Here is a 23,167-nt window from a genome sequence, read left to right on the forward strand (position 1 = left end):
TTAAACCACTGGAACATGAAGGAAGTGCCTTTATGAACAATCATGTTAAAAGATTGGTTCTAGATAGAAAATATATATATATATCATTAAGTTAAAGATGCTATTTTTCTGAAGAATGCTTTTAGGCCAGATTCCATTCAGACTCCACCCAACTGCAGCCCACAAAAAAGCGCAAAAACCTAGAGAAGCTGAGGTTTCTTTCAGAGCTCACTTGGCCAAATGAGTAAATCAGATGGAATTATTCAATCCAACTATAATGGGGTAAAAAAAAACCCACAAAAAAACCCAAAAAACAACAAAAAAAACCCCAAAATAAATCTAAATATAGTAGTAGATTCAGCACTCGAAGCTGAAAAGCTTTTGTTCTTTAACATCCTTAATTTATTTAAGGTTTTGGTAATCTGCTAGAAGGACTTTACACAGTTGTTTATAAAGAACTCATTAAATGACAGTTTTCTCGTTGTGTATGCTTAAGTGAAGTACAGGGATGGGCAGTCAATTTCGGAATAATCGAAAGTCATGATGCAGGCTTCAGCTACCTAGAGCAATCAAACATCAGCTGCTGCTTGATCTATCTGTCTCGTCTACGAAGCAAAACACTTAAATTTTATCCTAGAGAACAAAAGTGCACATGTAGTCCATATATCTTACTCAGTTTTAACATATGCCCTATTAAAATACTTCATTTACATAGAACATTAAAGCATATCACATCACATTTATCCAATATGTAATTATCTTCTATTAATACAAAAGTAAAATAGAAGATCACAGAACGCTGTTACAAAGTGCACAATCAAGAGGTGTCACAGAAACACGCACTTTTTGGAGCTGTTACAATCAGCGTATAGTATAGACTAGCAGGCACCTCTGTTAATCTTTGTTTTTTAAATAAATAAGGAAATTTGACAACAAAAGGGTCCTATGGTACCCAAAGCCTCTGACAGCTGTAACTAAACAGAACATACTGGCACCCAGATGTATAACCAGACAATTTTGCTAAGGCAAGCATGAGCATGTCAATTTTTCATTTTATGCTTCTACCAAACTTTGAGTGAAAGAAGGTGTACATGTGCGCTTACAGCATTCCTTCCTCCTTAAAGATGACAATGAGATCTGCTTCCTCCACATCCTCTTTAAACTTTGGAAAGAAGCCCTGACTCAGGAGCACTCGCCTTAATGAGATTCTGGATTTCTTTGAATTTTGGATGTTCTTTATCAGCTACCAGTTGGAGCAATATAGCTTCGCTAGTAGTAACTATAATTCCAGTACGAGCAAGACGCTGAAAGAGAAAAGAGCAGAGGGAGAATAACGTGAGATACTTGCAAATGTGAATGAGTATACGTTTTGTAAAAAAGATGGATGGTATTTTCAAAAACATCTCCTATTAACAAAGCATTGCCAGTACCATTCCAGCATTTCTTAGCGGTGCCATTTACAAAGCTAGGAAGGGAAGTGACTGTTTTTAGACTTTACTGAGGAAAAAGGATGCCCTGGATTACAAATAAGGCTTCCTACTTGGACTGGATTCATTCTCCATGTCAGATTTAATACGCAGAAGACCCACCCCTCTTATATTAACAACCCTTTCCCCTTGCATGGTCCTGAGGATAGCTTTCTTCACTCTCATGCAGATTTGAAAGGCCTGGGGAAAAAGAAAATAGCAAGGTCCAAGCTAAAGGCATTAAGCAAGAAACTTAATTTTAACAATTTCTGTTTCAGGACCTGTTATGTACTAGTACTTCGCTCTTCAGACTACACTGCGCACTAGTACTAATAATCTCAGGAGACAGAACGAAAAGCTTTTCTACAGACCTTATAAATCACACTGGCACAACAGCAGCTCCTTTTAACCGACATCTCGTTACAGCCTCAGTAACTCCTGAGTTAGTTCTCACAGGCTACAGAATAAAAAGCATCGCTGCATAGAAAGCAAAACTGAAAGATGTCTGCTAGATCTTGTAAGTGTGCAACTAAACAGAGCAATGCTTCACGTAGCCCAAGCCACAGGACTTATTGCAAAGTTTTTGGCCTTCTAAGACTATGGTTGTTGCCTACATAGCAAAATTACCTTTAAGTAAAGGCTGACCACCCCATGCCCCCCATCAGTTTCCCAGCAATCATACAGATGCTTTGGCAGTAAAACTCTTCATGGATCCAGCTTTCCCTCCATCATCCTCTACTCAGCTGCATGCTCCACCAAATCTAACAGGGTCCTGAATGAGCCAGGGGAGGGCAAGAGGCAGAAAATACAGATATATATGCCTTCAGACAGGTTTCAATTGTAATTACTAAAGGAAAGAGAAGCTCCAAACTTTCTAGGGCAGACATAGATCACTGCTGTTTAATTGTTCAATTACAAAGCAATTGATGGGGGAAAGTTACTAATTTTAGGGGACCGGTAAAGTATATGTAACTACAGTCTATATGGTGACAAACTAACTAGGCTAGATTTACTCAAGTCAATGCTTCCTGCTTGCAATAATAGCAGTAAGCTTTGTGATATTCTTAAGTTGAAACAAACCAGATAGCTTCCCCAGCTCTCCTATTCTGTACAACACCACATTTGTTTAAACCACATACAAAAGAGAAAAATAGGAAAATCAAAATGAAATATTATGGCAATGTTTTCAAGATACACTTCTCCAGGAATAAAAAGTTTTTGCTTTTAACTAGTATGGATGAGAGAAAAACCAGACTGTTAAAGAACCTTGCCCTCTGAGAAATGTTGCTTGAAAAAAGAGAATGTCTTCTCTTTAGAAGTAAAACATACATGTCAAAGGGGCTGGCATCGGCTTACACTCTACTTCTAGGACTAAGTGTAATTTATATAGTTTTGAGATTAGTAGGAATGGAGAGATGCATGGGCTAAGCATACTGGATGATTTTCAAGGAAAGGAAAAGTTTTCTTAGAACACAGTCTTTCAGACGAAGGGAAGCAGCAAGCATGTGTTCCCTCCACACCGCAGGAACAAGCAGAACAAATGCAGAACAGGAAAGAAATCCAGCAGGAACAGACTAAACTGTCTCAATCTAAGACCAAGCAGTGACACAAGACATCTTCATCAGATAGGGCAGAGATTCAGAAGAGCCGCAACCTTGGCCAGTTGGGTTGAATTATTTATCAATGGAAATTTAGAGGGTTTTTTGGCTTCTGGGTTTTTTTTTGTTTAATTGCAAGTTTTTGTCTGCTGTCATTTTTAAGCGCACAACAAGTGGAGATAATAACTCTTTAGGGTCATCCAGGCAGACATGAAAGCTTTGGCTATCAATTAATTCAAACTGCACTTCCTTCTACACCTGTTCAGATATTGGCATGTTTGTCATCAGCACCATCAAAACACATGCTATGTGAGGGGAAATGTGGAGAACTGAAGGGGCGGGTGGGACCAGAGGGGATTTATTTGAGGTTGCTGAGGAAGGTGATTGTTATCACTGCAGGATCACTCTATCATCTTTGAAAGGTCACTGTGAACAGGAGGGCTGCATTACTGGGAAAAGGTGAATGTTACATCCATCTTCCCAGAAAGGTAAGAAGAAGGATCCAGGGAACCTGGATCAGTGAACCTCACCTCAGCTCACCACTATGGAGCAAGTTTCCACAAGAGACAATGTCAGACTCACTAATTAAAACAGTGTGACTAGGAACTGTCAGCTGTATGTTGAGACTAAACCACGATTACCCAATGCTTTAGTATTTTACCAACTCCCCTAAGAAACGTATTGCCATGGTCAATCAAGATTACTGATGTGCCCAGCGCATATGTCCCTTTCTCCTGGTCTCCTACTCCCAAGCATGCCCACCTCTTGCCCACTCTAGCCCACAGCCCTCGGTAGCATTTTTAAGAGGCTCCACAGCAAAAAAAGGAGACAATGTTGGCATGCACGGCCACAGAGGAGGAGAAGTTACTGCCATATAACTGGCTAGCTCATCACAGCAAGCCAGCACACGTTCCCTGAATTGTATTTTAACGACGACTACTTAAGGGACCACAGCAAAACGTTTTCTTTGTGCTTAGTGAGACAACATTGCAAAGATATATTAAAAAGTTACCTAAAACTGACAAATTTGCCTGGATTACAGCTTTTGCAACCAGCCATGCTTTTAAGATGATTGATAGCTTTTTGACTAGAAAGAAAAGCAAAGCTAGCTAGTCACTGCTTTAACCTTTATTACACTGAACCAAACTTCTGTGCTTGCAGACAGTGTAAATGATAATCAAATGTACAAAGACATACACAATAAGGCAAACAGATTTCAGTTTTGCTATATTTGTTTTGATTACTGCTGCTGCACCACATTGACTTAGGAAGTCCATGATTTCAGTCATTCCTGCACGCTGTGTGCTTCACTAGGCTTTACATGATAGACATTAAGCTTCCACTTAATCAAAGCCATGCATTTCATCAAATGCTATATGCTGGTGATTTCCCTTTAGCCTTTAATTCTCTTATTCATGAGAAACAGAAGAAATTAAAAGTCTTCTCCAATTCTGTGAAAAAAGTATAAAATGCTGTAGTTATTATTAGTTTCAATTACCAAATAATTGTTAGGACCTGAGGCAAAAAATGCAATACTTAACATATATATCAGGTTTTGATTTCCAACAGTGATGCCTGTAGGCAAGTTAGAGTATACTATCAGAAAATCGTTTCCATTAATTTGCCAATGCATAGCTGTATGTGCTTTTAAATCTTCTTGTTACATTTATCTCCACTTTCTCAAAATTTAGTTAGACTAAGCTCCTGGTGCGGGGGGGGGGGGGGGGGGAGTCTTTACTATAATCACAGAGTCTTGAGATTAAGCTTTAATTTGCATTGATGAGGAAGAGCAGAGGGAAGGATAGACATACAAGAACGAGCTTTGAACAGGATCACTTACTACATTCCATTGCATTTCAAGGAATTTCAACAGCAGAACAAATACTGTTTGGAACAACAAAACCAAAAGCTCTGTAGCACTTTTACTCTGCTGTACAGATAATACTCCATAAGAAAATATCCTAAAATGCTAATGGTTACACAAAGTAGATCACATGAAACAATCACTTTTAAAACCCAAGTGTCCCAAACCGGGTTCTACATATTAAATCATAATTCAGGGAGGAAAAATATGGCAGTAATCCTTCTCCATCCTGGAAGCCATCCTGAGAATCAGAGCATCCACCTCTTCTCAAGTCTACATTTGTCCACTGCTTACTGTCTTTAGAAATTCCTTGTTAGCTTACAATAAGCAGGGAAATTAACATACAAACCCAAGGTGGAGAAAGCCTTGACTAAGAAACTTACCTCAAGAGCAAACATTCTGTCCATCATACTTCTTGATGAGGTGGCATCAGCTACAATATGAACTTCCAGACCTCTGCCAATTAATTCCAATGCTGTTTGCTGGATGCAGACATGAGTCTACAAGGGAGAAATCAAAGGCAAAAACCGCACCAACAAACAATTACTACAAAACATGAGTAGCACAATGCCAAATTAGAGTACGTAATTAATTAGGGTTCAAACATGTATTTTTCTACCCCTGACATTACTAGGAAACTCAACGTGGGTTTTAAATGCCAACCAAGCTTGAGACAAGAGCCTGTAGTTTACAAATACTTCATTTCGAATTTTATTATGAGATAATATCAAAGATAAATAACACAAGAGTAATTTAATCTGTAGAGGATATCTGAGCTCCAAGCAATAAAAATTGACTTTCTTTCTAATTAGAGAAAGCAATGCTTCATACTATTGTGGGCCAACAGATATTACCATAAAACAGTACAAGAATGGCAAGGCACATACTTCTACTCCAAACAGGACAACGCTGCGGACTCCAGGGATCTCTGCTAATGCTGCTTCGACTTCTGGCAACACCATTGAAAATTTTGTTTTGGGAAGCACGAGTTTAGCTCCTGTTAAATCAATCTCTTGCACAGTGCTGCCAAGACCTTTGGGATACTGTTCAGTTACAATAACTGGAATTCCTAGGAGCCGGGCACCTTGGAGCTGCAAGGGGGCAGGGAGGAAAGCGTAGAAGAAAAGGAATTATTAAAGAATGATAATAGCAAAGACATTGTTAATACCTGAGACTGAATAACCAGTAAACTGGCTGTGTATAAAGTAATAATATACATGTGTTATCAAAACTCGCTACAAGAAAAAAAAAGCAAAAACCATACCAGTCGCTGGCCCACGCTGATGATATCACCGAAGTACTTGATGGCAGGCCGGAATCGCTCTTGCATATCACAACAGAAAAACACAGTGCTTGAGGGTGTCAGGTTGCCCAAAGTAGTAATCTGGAAAACAAAATAAAGATAATGTTTTCCGTGGCAGTGAAGACCCTTTCAGAAAAGCAGCAGAATGAAAAAGAGTCTGCAATGCCTCTGCCATCTAACAGCTGTGTGTTACTGTAAGTCAAAATAGGGGAAGGTTTTTCAAGCCTGATTTTGGTATGTTTCTAAATTCAAATGAACGGCTGATACTGAGCAGTACAGCACAGTCATCAATAGATAATCAAGATTTTATTAGGTGGGAGACACAAGTTAATGTAAATGTGCATGGAAACTTCTGAACCCTGAAGGGGAGCAGAGGAGCATACTGCCTAAAGTATTGTGAAAAAAAATAAAAAGTACCAACAGCAAAATTACATTCCTCAAATTAATTTTTAAATCCACAACTCTTTGAACAGATATAAAATCAGGATAAATTAAAGTTAAAAAAAAAAAAAGTCAGACTTCCACTTGCTTTTCACATTGTATGTACACATATTTTCAATAGTTTCATTGTGTGGTCAGTTTGTTTTGTCTATGACATCTTTTAGCTCAAGTCTGATGAAAATCCAAAGGCTAGAACAGAAGCAGAGAAGCTTGTCAGTATTACGATCAGAAATTGAACTGAATACATTTTAATAACGATAATCTCCCAGATTTTCCCTCGTACTATGTGGGGCAGAAGTGGGAGTAAGAAAACAGATATCAAAGATTGCATTTTCTCACCCTTTGAGAGTGCTTTGTATTTGTATGAAATTACTTGCACTACCTGCAGAAGCAGAGGATAAGGCTTCAGCAGGAGGCTACAGAGAAAGAAAGCAGCTACATACTACTATTTAGTTGTAAGGCAACTCAAGAGAAATTACATCCATTCAGGAGCTTTTCAGCAGACTGATAAATTGAATAAACTGCTTCTGGGAAGTAGCTATTAATTGTACACACTTCATTTTCTGCAAACTGAGGTTGTGATGTTTTAAACAAAAACAAAATTACAAAATCTGTTAAACAGTATGTTTTGGAAGAGCAGGGATGTATTGGGTTTATGTGGCAAGGTTTTGGTAGCAGGGGGAGGCTGCAGGGTGGCTTTTGTGAGAACATGCCAGAAGCTGCCCCATGTTGGACAGAGCCAGTGCCAGCCGGCTCCCAGTCAGATCTGCTGCTGACCAAAACTGAGCCCATTGGTGATGCTGGCTGCACCTCCGTGATAACATATTTAAGAAAGGGTAAAAAAACCACTGTGCAACAGCAGCTGGGAGAGAGGAGTGAGAGCATGTGAGAGGAACAAGTCTGCAGACACCAAGGTCAGTGAGGAAGGAGGGGGAGGAGGTGCTCCAGGCGCTGGAGCAGAGATTCCCCTGCAGCCCCTGGTGAAGGCCATGGTGAGGCAGGCTGTCCCCCTGCAGCCCATGGACGTCCATGGTGGAGCAGATATTCACCTGCAGCCCATGGAGGACCCCACACCAGAGCAGGCGGATGCACGTGAAGGAGGCTATGACCCCATGAGAAGCCCATGCTGGAGCAGGCTTTTGGCAGGACCTGTGGCCCCATGGAGAGGAGCCCACGCTGGAGCAGGTCTTCTGGCAGGAACTGTGATCCCACAGAGGACGCATGCTGGAGCAGTCTCTTGCTGAAGGACTGCGCCCCGTGGAAAGGACCCACACTGGAGCAGTTGGTGAAGAACTACACCCTGTGGGAAGGACTCACATTGGAGAAGTTCGTGAAGGACTGTCTCTTGTGGGAGGGAGCCCACACTGGAGCAGGGGAGGAGTGTGAGGAGGAAGGAGTGGCAGAGACGAAGTGTTATGAACCGACTGCAACCCCCATTCCCTGCCCCACCTGCACCGCTTGCAGGGAGGAGGTAGAGAAGTCAGAAGTGAAGCCAAGCCTGGGAAGAAGGGAGGGGTGAGGGGAAGGTGTTTTTACATTTGTTCTTATTTCTCATTCTTCTAGTCTGTAATTGATTGGCAATAAATTAAATTAATTTCCCCAAGTCGAGTCTGTTTTGCCTGTGTCAGTAATTGCTAAGTGATCTCCCTGCCCTCATCTTGACCCATGAGCTTTTTGTCATATTTTCTCTCCCTGCCCTGTTGAGGAGGGGGAGAGATGGAGCAGCTTGGTGGGTACTTGGCAGCCAGCCAAGGTCAACTTGCCACAAAGGAATTGGGAATCCTTAAATATTAGTCCCAAATCTTTCATTGATTCACCATGTCTCCTGAGTAAAACACTTTTGATCTCAGTTTCCAAGGCTAAAAAACTACAGTAATGGCCACACTCAACCATACCAAATGGGCTGTTCACACTGTTATGAAAATTACTTGTGTGTTATAATTGCAAACGCTAAATTCCCACACGTCTCAGATTCAGTACACTACTACTGCCAAAACAGCAAATGTTCATAACCGTAGTTCCTCCAGTCCTTGTAGGCGAAACAGCAGTATTATTAATACAAGCAGTTATGAAGGCAAATGCACTAACAACCATAAAGCAGATGCTCTAACTCTGGACCCACTGATGCCATGGGAAGACAGAAGAGCATCACAACACACATCAGGGAAATCTTTTTCACTAGGAAGGTACAGCTGCACTGAAACTGGTTACCATGGGTGGTGGGATCTCCATCCTCAGAGGTTTTCAGCATTCAGCAAAGTGACAGCTGATTTGATCAAGAATTGGCTTTGCACAGGAGTTAGGGAAGGCAGCCTCTAGATACCTCTCCCAAACGACACTTCTGCGATTCTACACCATGGAATAAATGAGGCCTGGGACCAAGAATGCTGGAAAATAAAATTAAATATTGAATAACTGCCTGGTTTTTGAGCACCATCCACGTGCTTGAACAATGCAAAAGCCAGTTGGTGGGAAGTACTAACATACAATTCAACACCACAGTGAGCACCTATCGTGACCCATTCTAACTCTGGCAACTTATACCATCAGAGCAGTCAATCATGACATTTAACTTTCCTATTGCTCAGCAGCAAAAATAGAGTAATTGGAATAGAAAATATTTATAAGTATGCCTCCTACTCAGAAAATCTGTCATTTTGCCTTGGCATTTATATGACAAGCAAAGACCAGTATTTTTCTTCTATAAATCATTCCACCACTTTAATTTTTTTTAAGATCATTTTGAACCACTGCAAACCATCACGGACTGTAGAGTGACCTACTTGGAATTAGTCTACTGCCTTAGTATACACCTTCCTATAGCAAGGCAGTGGATGGCACTACCATCCTTAGCAGAGGAACAAGTATGAAAAGACTAGGAAGGCCTTCAAGAAGCTGCATAGTCTGCTTCTACAGAAGGATCAACCAAATGCAAATATTCTTTACAGATACCTACGCTGGTCTGATCGCTCAGCAATACACAATTTACAGAGCTCCTATACAATCCATCCCTCAGCTCTGTTATCTTTACCTTGCAGTGTTTTCTCACCCACAGCTCCTTTGTTGCCATTTAAAAGCATTATTTCCATTTCTCTCCATGGTGGATTTGAAACACAAGAGCATTACCATCCTCCTTCACATGCATAACCATGCACAAACACCTATCATCATACCTCAAGACTCAGATCTGGTCTCCCTTTAGTCCTTCCCCTCCCCTCCCTTATTCTAAAACATATCTAATACTTTCAATCTTTCCTCCACAACTCAAATCATTTTCATTGCCCTCCCTGGGGTGCTTTTCAAACTGCAGTCTACAGTGAGGCACCCAATACTACTGTAAAAGCAGTAATTCTCTGCCCATAATACTTTGCAGCACTAGGAGAGCCCCAGAGAAGATCACTCAATTCACAGCCCTTGCAGGCCCTGTTCAATTTGTACTTTCCAGTATGCTATTTGCTCTTTTCATAATTGATGATACTCAGACTCCTGAGATGCATTTTAACCTCAAAATCATCCCTTGAATTCTCCCTCATCTTTTATTTGCTTCTCTGATTATTTCTACCTTAGCGTAGGAATTATATCTACCTTTGTTTCTTCCATTTTTGAACAGCATCTTACTTCACCTTGTTTCTCCAACTTGTCACGAAAAGCCTGAGTTCCACTCTCTCAGATGCTTGCAGCTCCTCCCAGCTTGGCACCTTCTACAAAAGCAGTATTTGCCCTAAATTTCGGCAATGACATAGACGACGGAATATTTACAAACAGTAGATTCACAACCGATCTTGTAGAGCCCAATTCAATATTATTCTGATTTGACAGTGAAGCACAGAAGAAAAACAACTGCCTTTCCAGCCAGGGAGCATCCTCATTACAGACTTCCACTGAATCCATAATCCCATGTTTTTATGACAAACATCACAGGGAGCTGGAGCAAAAGCCTTACATCTGCTTTCCTCTATTATCAAGTTAGTTTAATATGATTTAATTTATGCCTTCAGTTTAATACCAGTGGCACTCTACAATAAAGTCAGGTCAACTATATATTTGCTAAATAAAAGCTTTTACAAAATCTAACACAAACAATTCCTATATTGATTTTCATATTAATTTCTGATTAACTTGCAGTCTGAATCGAACCATGCAACCTGTGGCAGAACAAGAAGAAACCAGCAGAAATAAACGGCAAGATCAAAAAATCAACACTTGCTGGTGTTACTTGGAATAGCAGATGTGGGGGAAGCACAGAGTGCACCAGAAAGCAGTTTGAAATTAAGTTTCATCAATAGTAGCTAATGCAGTCCATAAATAAATTCACAGAAGTATCTGCTACATATAAAGGAAAGTTTCTGTTTACTGGTTCTTCAATGTGCCACATAAATCCTACCACTCACTTGCTCTCAAAGCCGTCCTCCCCTTCCATGGCCACACCGCATCAGGGACATGGGACACCTCCACCTTGCACATCCCGACAGCAAAAACCATGACTGCCTGCACTGCTCCAGTGCCGCACCCTACCAGTGAGCTGGAGTGGGGGCAAACCTACACCCAAACAGCAAACCCTGGACCGGCACGCCAGCACTTGTTTGCTTTCACTCCAAGGAGAGGCAGGCTGGGCAAGGATGGTGAGCCACTGCAGCCACACAGTACCTGTCCCAATCCAGCCCGAATATGACATCTACTCAGCCACGGTATCCTTAAACAACCTAAATTTAAAAGAAAAAATAAACAAACAAAAAAACCCAAATCACTTCAAGTTCCCCATGCAGCATATAAGCTTTTCCACTTGTTTTGCTTCACCTCTCTCAGTCAGTCACCAGGACTTTCTTCCCTCCAGCTGGAAGTTATCCACAGCACAACCAGAATAGGTACCTCCGATGCACACGTAACCTGATGCAGCTCTTTCACCCAGCTAGAGAAGTCATCTCTAGGACCTTGTCCAGACCAGGATTTAAAGGTATGCTGTCGCGAGTTTCATACAGCTTTAAATCCTGCTTTAGAAAAGGCCTAGGTGGGAAAGGACAGGTGTTTTTTCACACCTATTTCATCTCTGCCGATTATTATTAATCATACAAAATGTGACTGTGATGAAGTACTGTAATTACAGAATCAGCTTTACAAAAATATTCACATATACTGGCTCTTTATCTGTACTTGCCCTGTTCAAAATTCAGGGAACCATTATACATACAAAATGCAATTTTCCCCCAGTATTTGTAATGAACGAGAAAATGGAAGCAGAGAAATAATCCCACGTGACATCACTAGTCACCTCATAAATCTCTTGACAAGGTTACCCACTAAAAGGACAGAGCAGAGGACCTCACAGCCTTGGTATTTCAAGGATGGCATAAAAAGACAACAACAAAAAGAAGATGACTAGCATATTTTCTTCTCCTTTATTTCTAAAAGGAAATCTGTAAGATTCAGTTTTACTTTGCTGCTTATCTTTCAAAGGAAAAAAAAAATTGAAGAAATTCCATTTAACGTATTTCAAGGGAAAAATAGATTGCAAGTGGTTCAACTTAGGAATATAAATATTTATTTTATGCTAAGCCAAAGTGCAGCCTTTTATATGCAATTCAGCATTTAAAAAGGACAGATTCAGTTAGATAAGAACATGATGTTCATATAATTAAGACAGTACAAAATTCTTGATCAAAATCTAAAATGATCAAAATGCTTGCTGAGGAGTAAAGATACAGCAACAAGGAGTCTGGATTTGAAGAAACCTCTCTTTCAATATTTTCAGGCCTTTTTTTCCCTTCTTTAAGGTTCCAAGCGCTGCTTTTTAAAAAATTTATTTATTTAGAAACATTGTATTTAATTATAGCACTAATGTATCACAATTTATAATTGCACCTTTGGGGGAAAAAAAAAAAAAGGCAAATAACTCCCCTCACCTGACTCATATCCTGCAATTTATGCTTTGGCTTTTCCTGGTCTTCAGAAAACGGACTTAGGCTCCTGAGTTAATCTTACATCTATTTCCAAAGCATCTGAATGTAGCAATATTAGATATGTGTAAAAAGAGTGAAAATCTGTGTATAAATAGTTCTATTTTATTTACCTTTTCTTTCAGCTACAATTAAGTATCATTCTGCGAGAAGCTTTCTGCAAGAGACACCTGAGACACCAACATGTCTTTTAAAAAAAACCAGCCTGAAGTAGAGGTGCTTTATGCAATGATTTCAATAATAATTTTACCCTTTTAGCTCTAGCATCTTAAGGTTACGAGTTTGTAAACACAGAGCACAAGTACTGCTGAAAAGAAGTCACCTTGAAGTTATGACAGCGACAGTGAAATAGCCTCTCTCGGGCACATATTTGAATGCTGCCTGAACTCCTCTATTACATGGCTGTAGCGAGCATAGCTGTCTTGTCTTCTGGTATCTCCAAAGTGTTTTTCCTTACTGCTTCTCTCCTCCAAAGGCAGCTACGAAAGTTACAGCAAAACGTAATAGTTTTAGTAGCACGATTTCACTGCATTTAGAGTTAGAAGAGGTTAAAGTGGTCCTGCATTCCCCCACCCCGACTATAAATACTATTCTGTTAAAACTTTTAAAACCCGTAAAATCCATGAAAAGCAGACGTCTCCTTTCCGCTAGCACTCAGTCCCTCAAGTTGCAAGCAAATGCCCTCCTCACCAGCTGGGAGAGGCCAAAGGAAAAGTCCCTCCTCACTGCAAGTCTGTGGTTGGGGAGTTTTGAGAGTAGCAGCCAGGCTGAACATCAGGGTTTACTGCATCCCACCGGCCTGCCTAGCACTGGGTGGCCATTAAGAGTTCAAGTGGCTGTTTTGCGCCAGGACAGCTGAACCAAACGAATGTACATATGTGAGCACAGTAAAAAGGCACAAACATGACTGCAGAGCAAATGTCCCTGTGCAGATCGAGCCTTGAATTGAGCTGCGTGGAGTGGCTTTCCGAGGGCAGCATATGGTGATTTCTCCGTGAGATTACTCCCCCCCTCAACTACAGGGACAGGAGATTGAAACAGCCCAGTCAAACACTATTTGGTGCTGACATTTCTTAAGGTACTGCAACAAAAGGCATCCTTCCATGACAGGTCTGCACAGGAATCAAAATGGGAGGATATCATTCCAGAGCTCACGGGTACTACCACCCTAGGAGTTAAAATGCCATCCCTAACGAAATGCATACAGATATTTTATAAAGCACGCACATAAAAATACCGAAATTATTGTCTAGGGATACTGATGCTAGTATCTGTGAATCTCAACTTTAAACCAAATATATATTTCCAAATATGCAAGTCTAATCAAATCAGTGAGCAAAGGTTGTCCTTCTTGAAAGACACGTTCAAAATGGCATTTCAACTGACTATGCCACATGCAGAGTTGACAAGCCTATGTCAGGTGTAACTGCAGATAAAACATTGGGGCAGGGAGGAAGGGCACACAATAGTGGTAGTGCATAAATCAACGTGGGGAAAGAAAGTATAATCTTCCCATCAGTAAATCCTAACGGTCTTAAAAAGCACAGCTGTGACTGTATCAGACTAAATGTTCCCCAAACGAGTGATCTCTGAGCACCTGCCGGTAGCCTAAGGCAAGCTGACTGACATCATTGTGATGTCTCCAGCTCATTCTCAGCTGCTGAAGCACATCAAGGAGGCAACTAAAATAATACATAAGTACCATCCTTTTCATATCAACAGTTGCTATTGTCAAAGAATTGCAACAGTAACAGTGAAAGCAGCTAATCAATTAGGCAATTAATGCATTAAATATTGGTTCTTCCTGAATCCCTGTAGTCAGTTAAAGCCGCGTAGTGCATCTGCACCCTGGGAATGATGTATCCTTCCATGTCTCGACACTGACCTTTTACACCAAGATGCACGTCCTGCTACGAATGCTCAGGATGCATTTATAGTTTCAGTGCAGAAGTCATCTGCAAGAGAGCAGTGATCTGCGCACACAAATAAACAGAATTCTGACCTGCGCCACTGTCACACGCCTGGATTACACAAATTCAGTTTTTAAAAATCCTTGCTTGAATTAACACCCGTACCAACTCTTTTTGCAAGTTGGAGAGACTACCCTTTCCAGTTTCTCTGGCTGGGCCCCCATCCGTTCTGTTTCCAACATACAAAGGAGAAAGGCTTTAAACTGAATATGATGAGTGATGAATGACGAAATGACTAAAAAATGACAAAATAAGTTATTACACTAGTTTGGTCTTCTTAACCACTCTTTCTATACGTAGGGCTAAGGAAAGAACAAAAGACTCCAAAGGCATCCTTGATGTACAGTCTAAGCAAACACGCAACCTTGAGAGCTTATGGGTTCAAGACACTATGATTAAGCAGAGTTTACAAACAGTGTGAATTAGGCTGTTTCTGGAATCATGAAGAGAAGACAAGCAATGTTTCAGGTTTTATGACATCACTTTTTCAACTTATTAGTAATGTTGGCTCAACATACTAAAACTTCTTAATTATAAGTTAAGAAGAATGTTCTGAATTAAAAAAGTAACTGTGTGTTTTGTTTGGTGGGGGTTGTTTTGATTTTGTTTTTGTTTTTTTTTAAAGTTGACTTCTTTGATGCTGGAGAAAAAAAAAAAGCAATTTTGCTTCAAGTGCAACTATTACAACACGACTGGCACAAATCTCCAGTGTGCATAAAGGTATCTTAGCATGAAACACACGTACTGTAGCCGTCTGGCAGTCTGGTTTCCTGGTTTATGGCCACAAAACTAGCGAGTTATGAACCCGTAAACCGGAAAGAGCTTTTCGGGGCAAGAAGGGACACAGAAATGCCAGGGACCTACGAGCCATGAGATGGAGCTTTGGCAGAGCCCTCTTTACCGGCACCCTTTGAGTTTCCACCTAGCAGCATTACCTCCGGTTAGGGCTGGGTAGCACCAGCCGCCTGTTTTAAAGGAGAAGTATTGGTTATTCCAGCCACCAGGCTATTTTCCCATTCATGGGGCCAAGTAAGTTCTGACGCGCTGAAGGTAAAGCCCGGTTACCCAACGCATGTGGCGCGGAGCGCACCTGGCTCCCCGCCTTAGTAAAACAAAAGTTTCCACGGAGAAATAAGGCACGGCGGGCTTGCGGGGCTCTGCCCACGGCTCCAGCCCGCTCCGGGCTCCCCGGCCGCCGCCGCCGCCGCCCCCCCGGTTCGCTGCCGTTTCTCCCCGGAAGGGTCCGGGGGAGGCCGGGCAGCCGCCCCGGCGGCGGGACGGGGCTGCCCGCCTGCCCACGGCCCCGCACACCCACCCCCACGCACCCCTGCGGCGGCCGGCGCTGCCCCGCCGTCGGGTCTCACCTGTATCTGCAGCGGCACCAGGCGCACCTTGCAGCGCTCGCTGACCAGGAAGCCCTTGGGCAGGTCTATGTACTGGCTCCACTCCTCGGCGAAGAGCTGCACCACGAACTTGCGGTGCATGTCTATCTGGTCCCCGTAGAGGCTGAGGAACTTCTGGATCAGCAGCTCGTAGCCGGCGCCGTGGGGCACGCTGGAGGGCCGCGCGAAGACGGAGAAGCAGAAGAGGACGGGCACCGAGCCGCCGCCCGCCGGCGAGCAGCCCCCGCCGCCCGGAGCAGCGGCCGCCTCCGCCGCCGCCATCTTCAGGGGCAGCCGCGCCGAGCCCAGCCAGCTCGCTGCGGCCCGCGCCGCCGCTCCTCCTCCTGCCGCCTCCTCCCCCCGGCCGGGCGGGCGGCGCCGGCGGCCCCCAATCCCGGCTGCGGCCGCTCCTGCTCCTCCTCCTTCTCGCCATGGGGCGCGGCCCTACCCCGCGAGCCCTCGGGGGTGGGCGCGCCGCCGGGGCGCCTCCGCCGGCCGGGCACCGGCGCTGCCGCCGCCGCCGGCCCTCCTCGGAGGGCGGGTGCCTCCCCCTCAGGCGGGCGGCGGGAGGAGCAGCCCCTTATCCCAACCTCTGCCCGCCTCCGGGGAGAGCCCCGGTCCTCCGGAGAGGGGCAGCAAGGGCACGTCGCGCTGGGGCGGCGCCGTCCCTCGCCGCGGCGCACCCCGCTGCCGTGACGGGGCGGGGGCGGGAGCCGCGGCGCCCCGTCGGGCGGGGGCGGCGGCGGGGAGCGGCGCGGGGAGCGGGGAAGGCGGCGGCGGCGGGGCGGGAGGGCGGGCGGGAGGCGCCGTGCCGGTCCGCGGCGGGGACGGGCGCGGCCGCGCCGCGCGTAGGCTGGGGAGGAACCCGTCGATAGAGCCTGAAAAATGCTCGGCTGCTTCCCAGCGTGATCCCGCCCGATCTTGGATCGCTCTCCCGGTGCCGAAACCGGCTGTGGAGTTTAACACGAGGCTTTTTTCAGAAGTACCCGTTTCTGAACAGCGGGAGCTGCTGCACGCCGAGGGTCCGAACCAGCAGGCGCATCCACAGATGAGAAGTGAGCAGGGTGCAGTGCATCGCCACATTTTAGCCTTCCCGGCTTCGTGTTCCCTACAAAATTTGTAGATTCATCAACTTTTTTTTTTTTGGTTGGTTGGTTGGTTTTTTTCCCCTGCCAGGAGTGACTGGCAGCTGGAAATGTTCCTGATATTTTTGCCATACTTGCCAGATTTTCTGTTGCGCTTCAGTGTGCTTGGGGGGGAAAGGATCTAAGTAGTGTGTTACACTTGTAGAAATAAAATACTCTCCGTGAAAAACAAGTGGACGTTTTCATGCGCTATCCAATCCAGTGGCACCACCATCAAGGTTAATGGATGCCTGCCTGGCTAAATACCAACAGGCTGAAGTTCAAAGTTGTTGTGCTTTACTGATGTCAGAAATCTGGAGCTGCCATGTTAAATGACACTATTATATTTTCTCTAGTGTGTGTTTTTTGGGGGGTTTATTTTTGTTGTTCAGAAAATACATTGCTTATATGAACTGATTTAAAAATTGCAAGCGTAAGGAGCCTTTCACTGTTACATATTTACGCACTTACATACGTACTAGGCGCTGAAGCAGCCTGAAGTGATTATTTTATACACTACCCAGGGAGCAAATGTGCAATGCATTCTGAACATTACAGGGAAAACATGCAAATTTTACTATGTCTCATCAGAAAATAGACAAAGTAAGGTTTTAAAAGGATTCAACTGCAAGTTTAAAATATACATTGATTCTGCCTTCTTTTACTGCCAGTGAATTCAGTGGATTTATAAAGAGTTTTCACCTTCTTTACAAAGGAGGTAACGTCAGTCTGTTTGTATTCAATGTAACAGAACACATCTCTGTGATTAAAAAATACTTTTTAAAGAGTGAAAATGCAAGAAATCCTGTCCACCTGGGTTCTGTTTAAACACTTTGATCCTGTCCTCTGTGTGACAATATTTAGCTGGGAAAAAAAGCAATTTTCACCTCTAGAAATACATATATAAGCGTGTTCAGTGAAGTATATACAACTCTGTTCCGCTTGCCAGCTGTAAAAATACCCAGCACCCAGGGTTGAGAGCTTACTTTAATTATTTGTCTATGCTTACTGTTCTGCTGATTTAATTTATGAATACAGCAGGTCATTAATGCTGTTACAGTAGAGGCATACAGGGTGAACAATTTTATGGCCCAGTCATTAGCTCACTTGAATCAGTTCCAGTTTTCCAGAAGAAAAGGTGACAAATTGAATACTCAGCGAATTCTATTTATTTTCTGTGACTTAAATTGTTTTCCAGTTCTTAATTTGTACTTTATTTCAATTGAGTGCAGTTCTAAAATTCAATATATTTTTAAAACATAGCATGGGTAGTGGTTTTGTTGATTAATGGTGTCTTAAATGGGCTTCCTTTTTCCATTATAGCAAGATAGGGCTATCTGTATTAACAGAATATACCATAGCAAATTCTTACCTCTCTACAATTGCTGTCTACAATGAATACATTTGAATACAAATTACTCAGTTATTATGCAGAATACATAACTAATACTTTGGTAAGTTGGCCAGATTCAAGCTTGTTTAACTAACAAAGATTTTTGCTAACAAGGTTAGATTTACACAAGGGCAAGGAAGCAGTACTCAGATGCATCCAAAATCTGGACGAGGAGGGGCTCCTCTATTGCAGCTGACTATTGCTCCCCTCTATCTTAGGCCAAGGAACAAGCAGGGAGATGGACGCAGACATGCAGAGCGGGGTCCGCTCCTCCCGCCCTCCTTGTCCAAGGTCTCGCAGGCAGGGGAGCACAACCGCTAGGTCCCTCTGCACATTTGAGGGTAAAGGCTGATAGCTGCTTTCTTTACCACACAACCCATCTGCCAAGTGACACCTAACCTTGGTCTTTATCTGCATATTAACTCCACTCATATCATACTATACCACCTTGGATCTTTTTGCATTTCGAATTCTCTCTCTTCCCCCAGCAACTCCATGGTCAGTCTTTTCACATGTGGTTTAATTTTGCTTCTGAAAGCACTTAAGTCTTTTTGAGTCGCTGCCTGCGCTTGGATGGTACTGTCCCATAGAGGAAGACACTTCTGATGGAAGCAGATCTCAGACTATGAATTTTTCCTCCCCTGACTCTGGTCATCTTCAGTTTTTAAAGTATCACCCTGAGACACGAACTCAGGAGGGGACACTGTCCAAGCATCACCAGCTGGATGTAAGTTAGATCACTGACCTTTCATGTGTCTTTTAATTATACAGCTCCTGTGACGGCAGCAGATCAGGCTGCTTTTCATTAAGTTGCAGAGGTATGGCACCATCACAAATATGAGGCTTTAGCCCACCTAGAAAATCCAGCATAGCATTTTTTGCTATTTTGTTTTATGTCCAATGATCCACATTACATTGGCCTAAAACAAAGATGTACTTTTTACCCAGTTTGAACAACAGAAATGCATTTGCAACACATCTCTTTGGCACTTCACATTGGAAGTAACGTACAATTGGTCCTCGTACTCAATAAAGAAAAATATAACTTCCACTAGCAAGTCAGTGTTACTGATCTCCAACTGTATTTTTGTAAGATGCTGCCAATCTCACCCTTACAAGCTCAGCATATGCCAAAGTCATAAAAAAGGGGATATAATCACAGCGGATATGCCTCTTGGGTGGTACATACAACAACACACTATAAAGAAATTTATTGAAAACTACTGAAGTATCAGATTCTGAAACATTTCTGTCTTTAGCAAGTCTTCCTTCTAACAAGTCCATTGGCATTCTGCTCAGACAGAAGACTCTGCCTGCCACATGGGACCTTCCTTTCCTGCAGCAGAACTGAACAAGGTCATCTGCTCCATAGCCTCTGGAAAGCATTTGTTTGTTTGTTTGTTTTCAGCAGTTAAGGAGTGCTTCCATTGAGAGCTAGGATGGATAAGGTGAGAGAGATGGAAGCTCATGCTATGTCCACTTTAAAAATAGAGGCATGTGTTAGGTTTCAGATTGAATGTCGGAATTGAGGGCATTAAGATGTAAACTTCTTAGTATGTAAAGAGAAAAGAATTTATATTTTTGTAAGACAAAACCAGTTCAGTATTCTAACTTGTGGATGAGGGTTTATCAGTTTCTCAATTCAACGTTTTAGAAGTATATTTTCTGCCTGATTCACTTTACTTGTTTTTTTCAATCGGCCTGAAAGCCTATTATATGGTCATCTTCTGTAGAACAAATCACAGTATCGAACTGAATCTACTAAAACTGTACACTCCCCAAAGTACTCCACTGAAAATTACAGTAAAATCATGTATAGACTAAGCCCTAGAGAAAAATATTTACTGCTCTGGTGATGCTCTATCAGTGAGAAAAATGCAAATTGTGAGGCATGTCTTGCCGTTCACAGTTTTGTGCCTTGGAAGTCCAAAGTAAGCAGGTAGCTTTAAAATCAGAGAGAGTTGACAGATTTCTTGTAGTTCAAAATCCACTTTGGCATAGCAACTGCCCCAAATTTACACAACATCTGCAACAGGAAGGAAGTCAAGGAAAAGGGAACAGTCATACTACTATATTTCATCAACTGGCATGCATAAATACATTGTCTTTCTGTGCAGTTTCATTGATTTTCTATTATTTCAGTGTTATTCAGTTCCCCATGATATTTCAGAATTATTTTCATCTCACATCCAAATTGCTGCTTTTATTCCCTATGAGGGCATGTCACAGATTACATTGTTAAAGCAATAGTGTTACCACAAAAACCTTTGTTAGATCTTGCATCTTTTCCTGCAAACCTGTATTAAGCTACCTTGGTGTAGCTATGTAACCAGATTAACACGCAGCTCAGCACAGATAGCTTAGTTTTGCAGTCCTGGCTTTGCAGTGCCAGCTGAACTCTCTGTTGACTTCAATATATCTGGCTAGATCTGCATTGTATTTTTTCCAACTACCCTTGACACTTGGCTTACAGCCAGATTTACTTGCTATCATCTATGTTACAGACCTGAGATAATGCCCCTTGTGCTGGCTCGGTAGTTGTTCTGCTGATAGTGCTGGGGAGAGGGCTTTGCAGGTGCGTACTTTGCACTTCAGAGTCCTGCCAGCTGCAATGTGGACTTGCCTCAGCACCCCATACTTGGCCCAGCCATTTCCATTTATCTCATCTGCACTAACTGTATTGACATCGCACAAAATCCTTTCTAAGAGATGTCTATATTTCTGCTGCAGTTACCTGTAATGGTAATCTGTGTATGGCGTGGTGGAGTCTTTGGGCATTCTGGATGTCAAACTGACCGTGAGATCAGGTGACCCAAGTGTTGCCCATGTGTGAGCTAATGACCTTACAACTGTGTTGATGCTGCATGTTCGAACGACAGGTTTTTGCAGCAGTATGGATGGAAATAGGTGTGACTGGCAAAGAGCTCCTGGAATTTCCTGGAAAAATAAAACACTCTTCACCCGTTGGTTTTGCTTCCTTGCAAGGTTTGGAAATGAGTTAATACTGATAATGTTTTTAGCTTTGCTTCTAATGTCATCTGCCCATGTCACCCCTTTTATCAAGAATTATCAGACTATTTTATTTCTTTATTTGTAAGATTGCCCATTACATAATGATACCTCAAAGTAAAAAGCACATTATTGGCACAAATCTCCATCCACCATCTCATTTTGCAGCTTGATAGGTGTTTTAAAGCTCCACTGTTAATTGATTCAGTACCATGTCACTTAGGCTGTGTTTTGATATCGTAAATTCCTTTCATGTATAACAGCAGTTGGAACAGGATAGTAAAATGTGACAATAGTAACCATATTGATAAAATATATAAATATAAAAGATAAAATATAAAAAAATAAAGAGTTTACTCACTGAATAATCATATGATTGTTTTCGCTGTGATATGTGAAAATAAAAAGTCTTGGATTCTTTTTCAGATGTGGTAGCCCTCACATTTCTACCAATATGAATAATTACTTCCTTCTTCATTACTGGCATTAAATGTGATATGGTAATTCTGTTAAAGCACATTCTTAATGATCTGAATCCTTCGTATAGCAATTATTTCTTCAAGATCAAGTATTGCTGCCATGTCTTTTCAGAGCACAGAATTACTTGGAATTACACCAGCTGTTGGTCCAAAATTTCAGTTAAGTTTCCTTTTGAGACAGGTTTATTACGAAAAATTTTTTAAAAATATTAATGTAAATGTATAAGCATATGCTTTGCCAGTCAGACAGAATCTCACCAAGTAGGAGAGGACTTTTTTCACCCCCTGGCTTCAAGGTGGCTAATGACAGCTCTACAGTTGTTAAGTCATACCTGGTAGAATCCATTTTGTTGACTGAAGGTTGATGAACCTGAAAACTTACAGCATTTCCTTTATGATATAATTGATCTGCATCTCTTCCAGTCACTCTTCCGTCATCTTTATATGGATTAGGTTTTGTGGGTTATTTAAATTTCTACTCCATTTTTCCTTTGAATCAATAATGTTTGGTCACATGGGACACCAGTTGCCGTAGTGAAGTTGCCATAGTTTTGAGTGTTTGTACTGTGCCTTTTGCTTGACCCACAGTTTATTTTTACATCTTTGATGACTGCACATTTTTGGATCAAATAAACATTAGTCCCAAGCTACTCTTGAAAGAATTCTCTATGCAAGTCCTTCTTTGGATTGTGTAGTTTCTCTCCAGTTCAGCAGAACTCTTCTAGTTCCTGTAATCCTGTCATATATTCAGAAGTCACTTCATTTGTTTTTTTTATTTTGTTTATAAGGCAGAAATGTTTTATAAACAGTTGTGTTTGGGGGATCTGTAGAGTTTCCACAATCTCAAAAAGCCTTTGTGCTCATACTTGGAAGAGTTCGTCCACTACCCAGCAGGCAATATCTTTTCATGTAGTCACATGTCTAAAGTGGCACCTTTTTCTCTTCATTCATGCTGTTAGAAATTATGGACCTTTCCAATTTGTCTAATTGGTTGGACAAAGATCTAGAGAGCTATTAGACAAGTTTAGGTTCCCCGAGTAACCAGGTTTTTCAAAGTTTGAACATTTTTTCTCCTGCAAACAAGTTGTTTATTCACAAATGAGTGGCTGCCAGTTCAGCTTGCTTCCCAGTTTTGTTGCCATCTCTGCCGTTACACTCTGCTTTGTTGACTTTCATGCTTTGGCATCCTGTCTCTGTCCCCAGCT

General features: G+C 42.3%; 1 protein-coding gene across 1 annotated transcript; it reads right to left on the bottom strand.

Moving 5' to 3' along the window:
* Positions 1 to 253: 253 nt before the first annotated feature.
* On the bottom strand, positions 254 to 16,254 carry ISOC1 (isochorismatase domain containing 1). The gene is made up of 5 exons (XM_082335449.1): positions 15,940 to 16,254; positions 6,172 to 6,291; positions 5,795 to 5,998; positions 5,291 to 5,407; positions 254 to 1,283 (listed from the first exon to the last, which is right to left on the bottom strand). Exons 1-5 carry the CDS (start codon positions 16,237 to 16,239, stop codon positions 1,137 to 1,139), a joined length of 888 nt encoding a protein of 295 aa, XP_082191575.1. The 5' UTR covers positions 16,240 to 16,254; the 3' UTR covers positions 254 to 1,136.
* Positions 16,255 to 23,167: the final 6,913 nt, after the last annotated feature.

The sequence above is a fragment of the Platalea leucorodia genome (genome assembly GCF_965183815.1).
Source record: "Platalea leucorodia genome assembly, chromosome: Z".
In the NCBI taxonomy this organism is placed as follows: domain Eukaryota; kingdom Metazoa; phylum Chordata; class Aves; order Pelecaniformes; family Threskiornithidae; genus Platalea; species Platalea leucorodia.

Bases quoted from the DNA above. Each gene is read 5' to 3' on its own strand.
- ISOC1 (XM_082335449.1), bottom strand. From the start codon at position 16,239: ATGGCGGCGGCGGAGGCGGCCGCTGCTCCGGGCGGCGGGGGCTGCTCG. The intron at 5,999-6,171 runs GTATGGTTTTTG...GCCCCCTTGCAG, and splicing joins TCAGCGTGGGCCAGCGACTG to CTCCAAGGTGCCCGGCTCCT. The intron at 5,408-5,794 runs GTATGTGCCTTG...TCTCCCTTGTAG, and splicing joins TTGTCCTGTTTGGAGTAGAA to ACTCATGTCTGCATCCAGCA.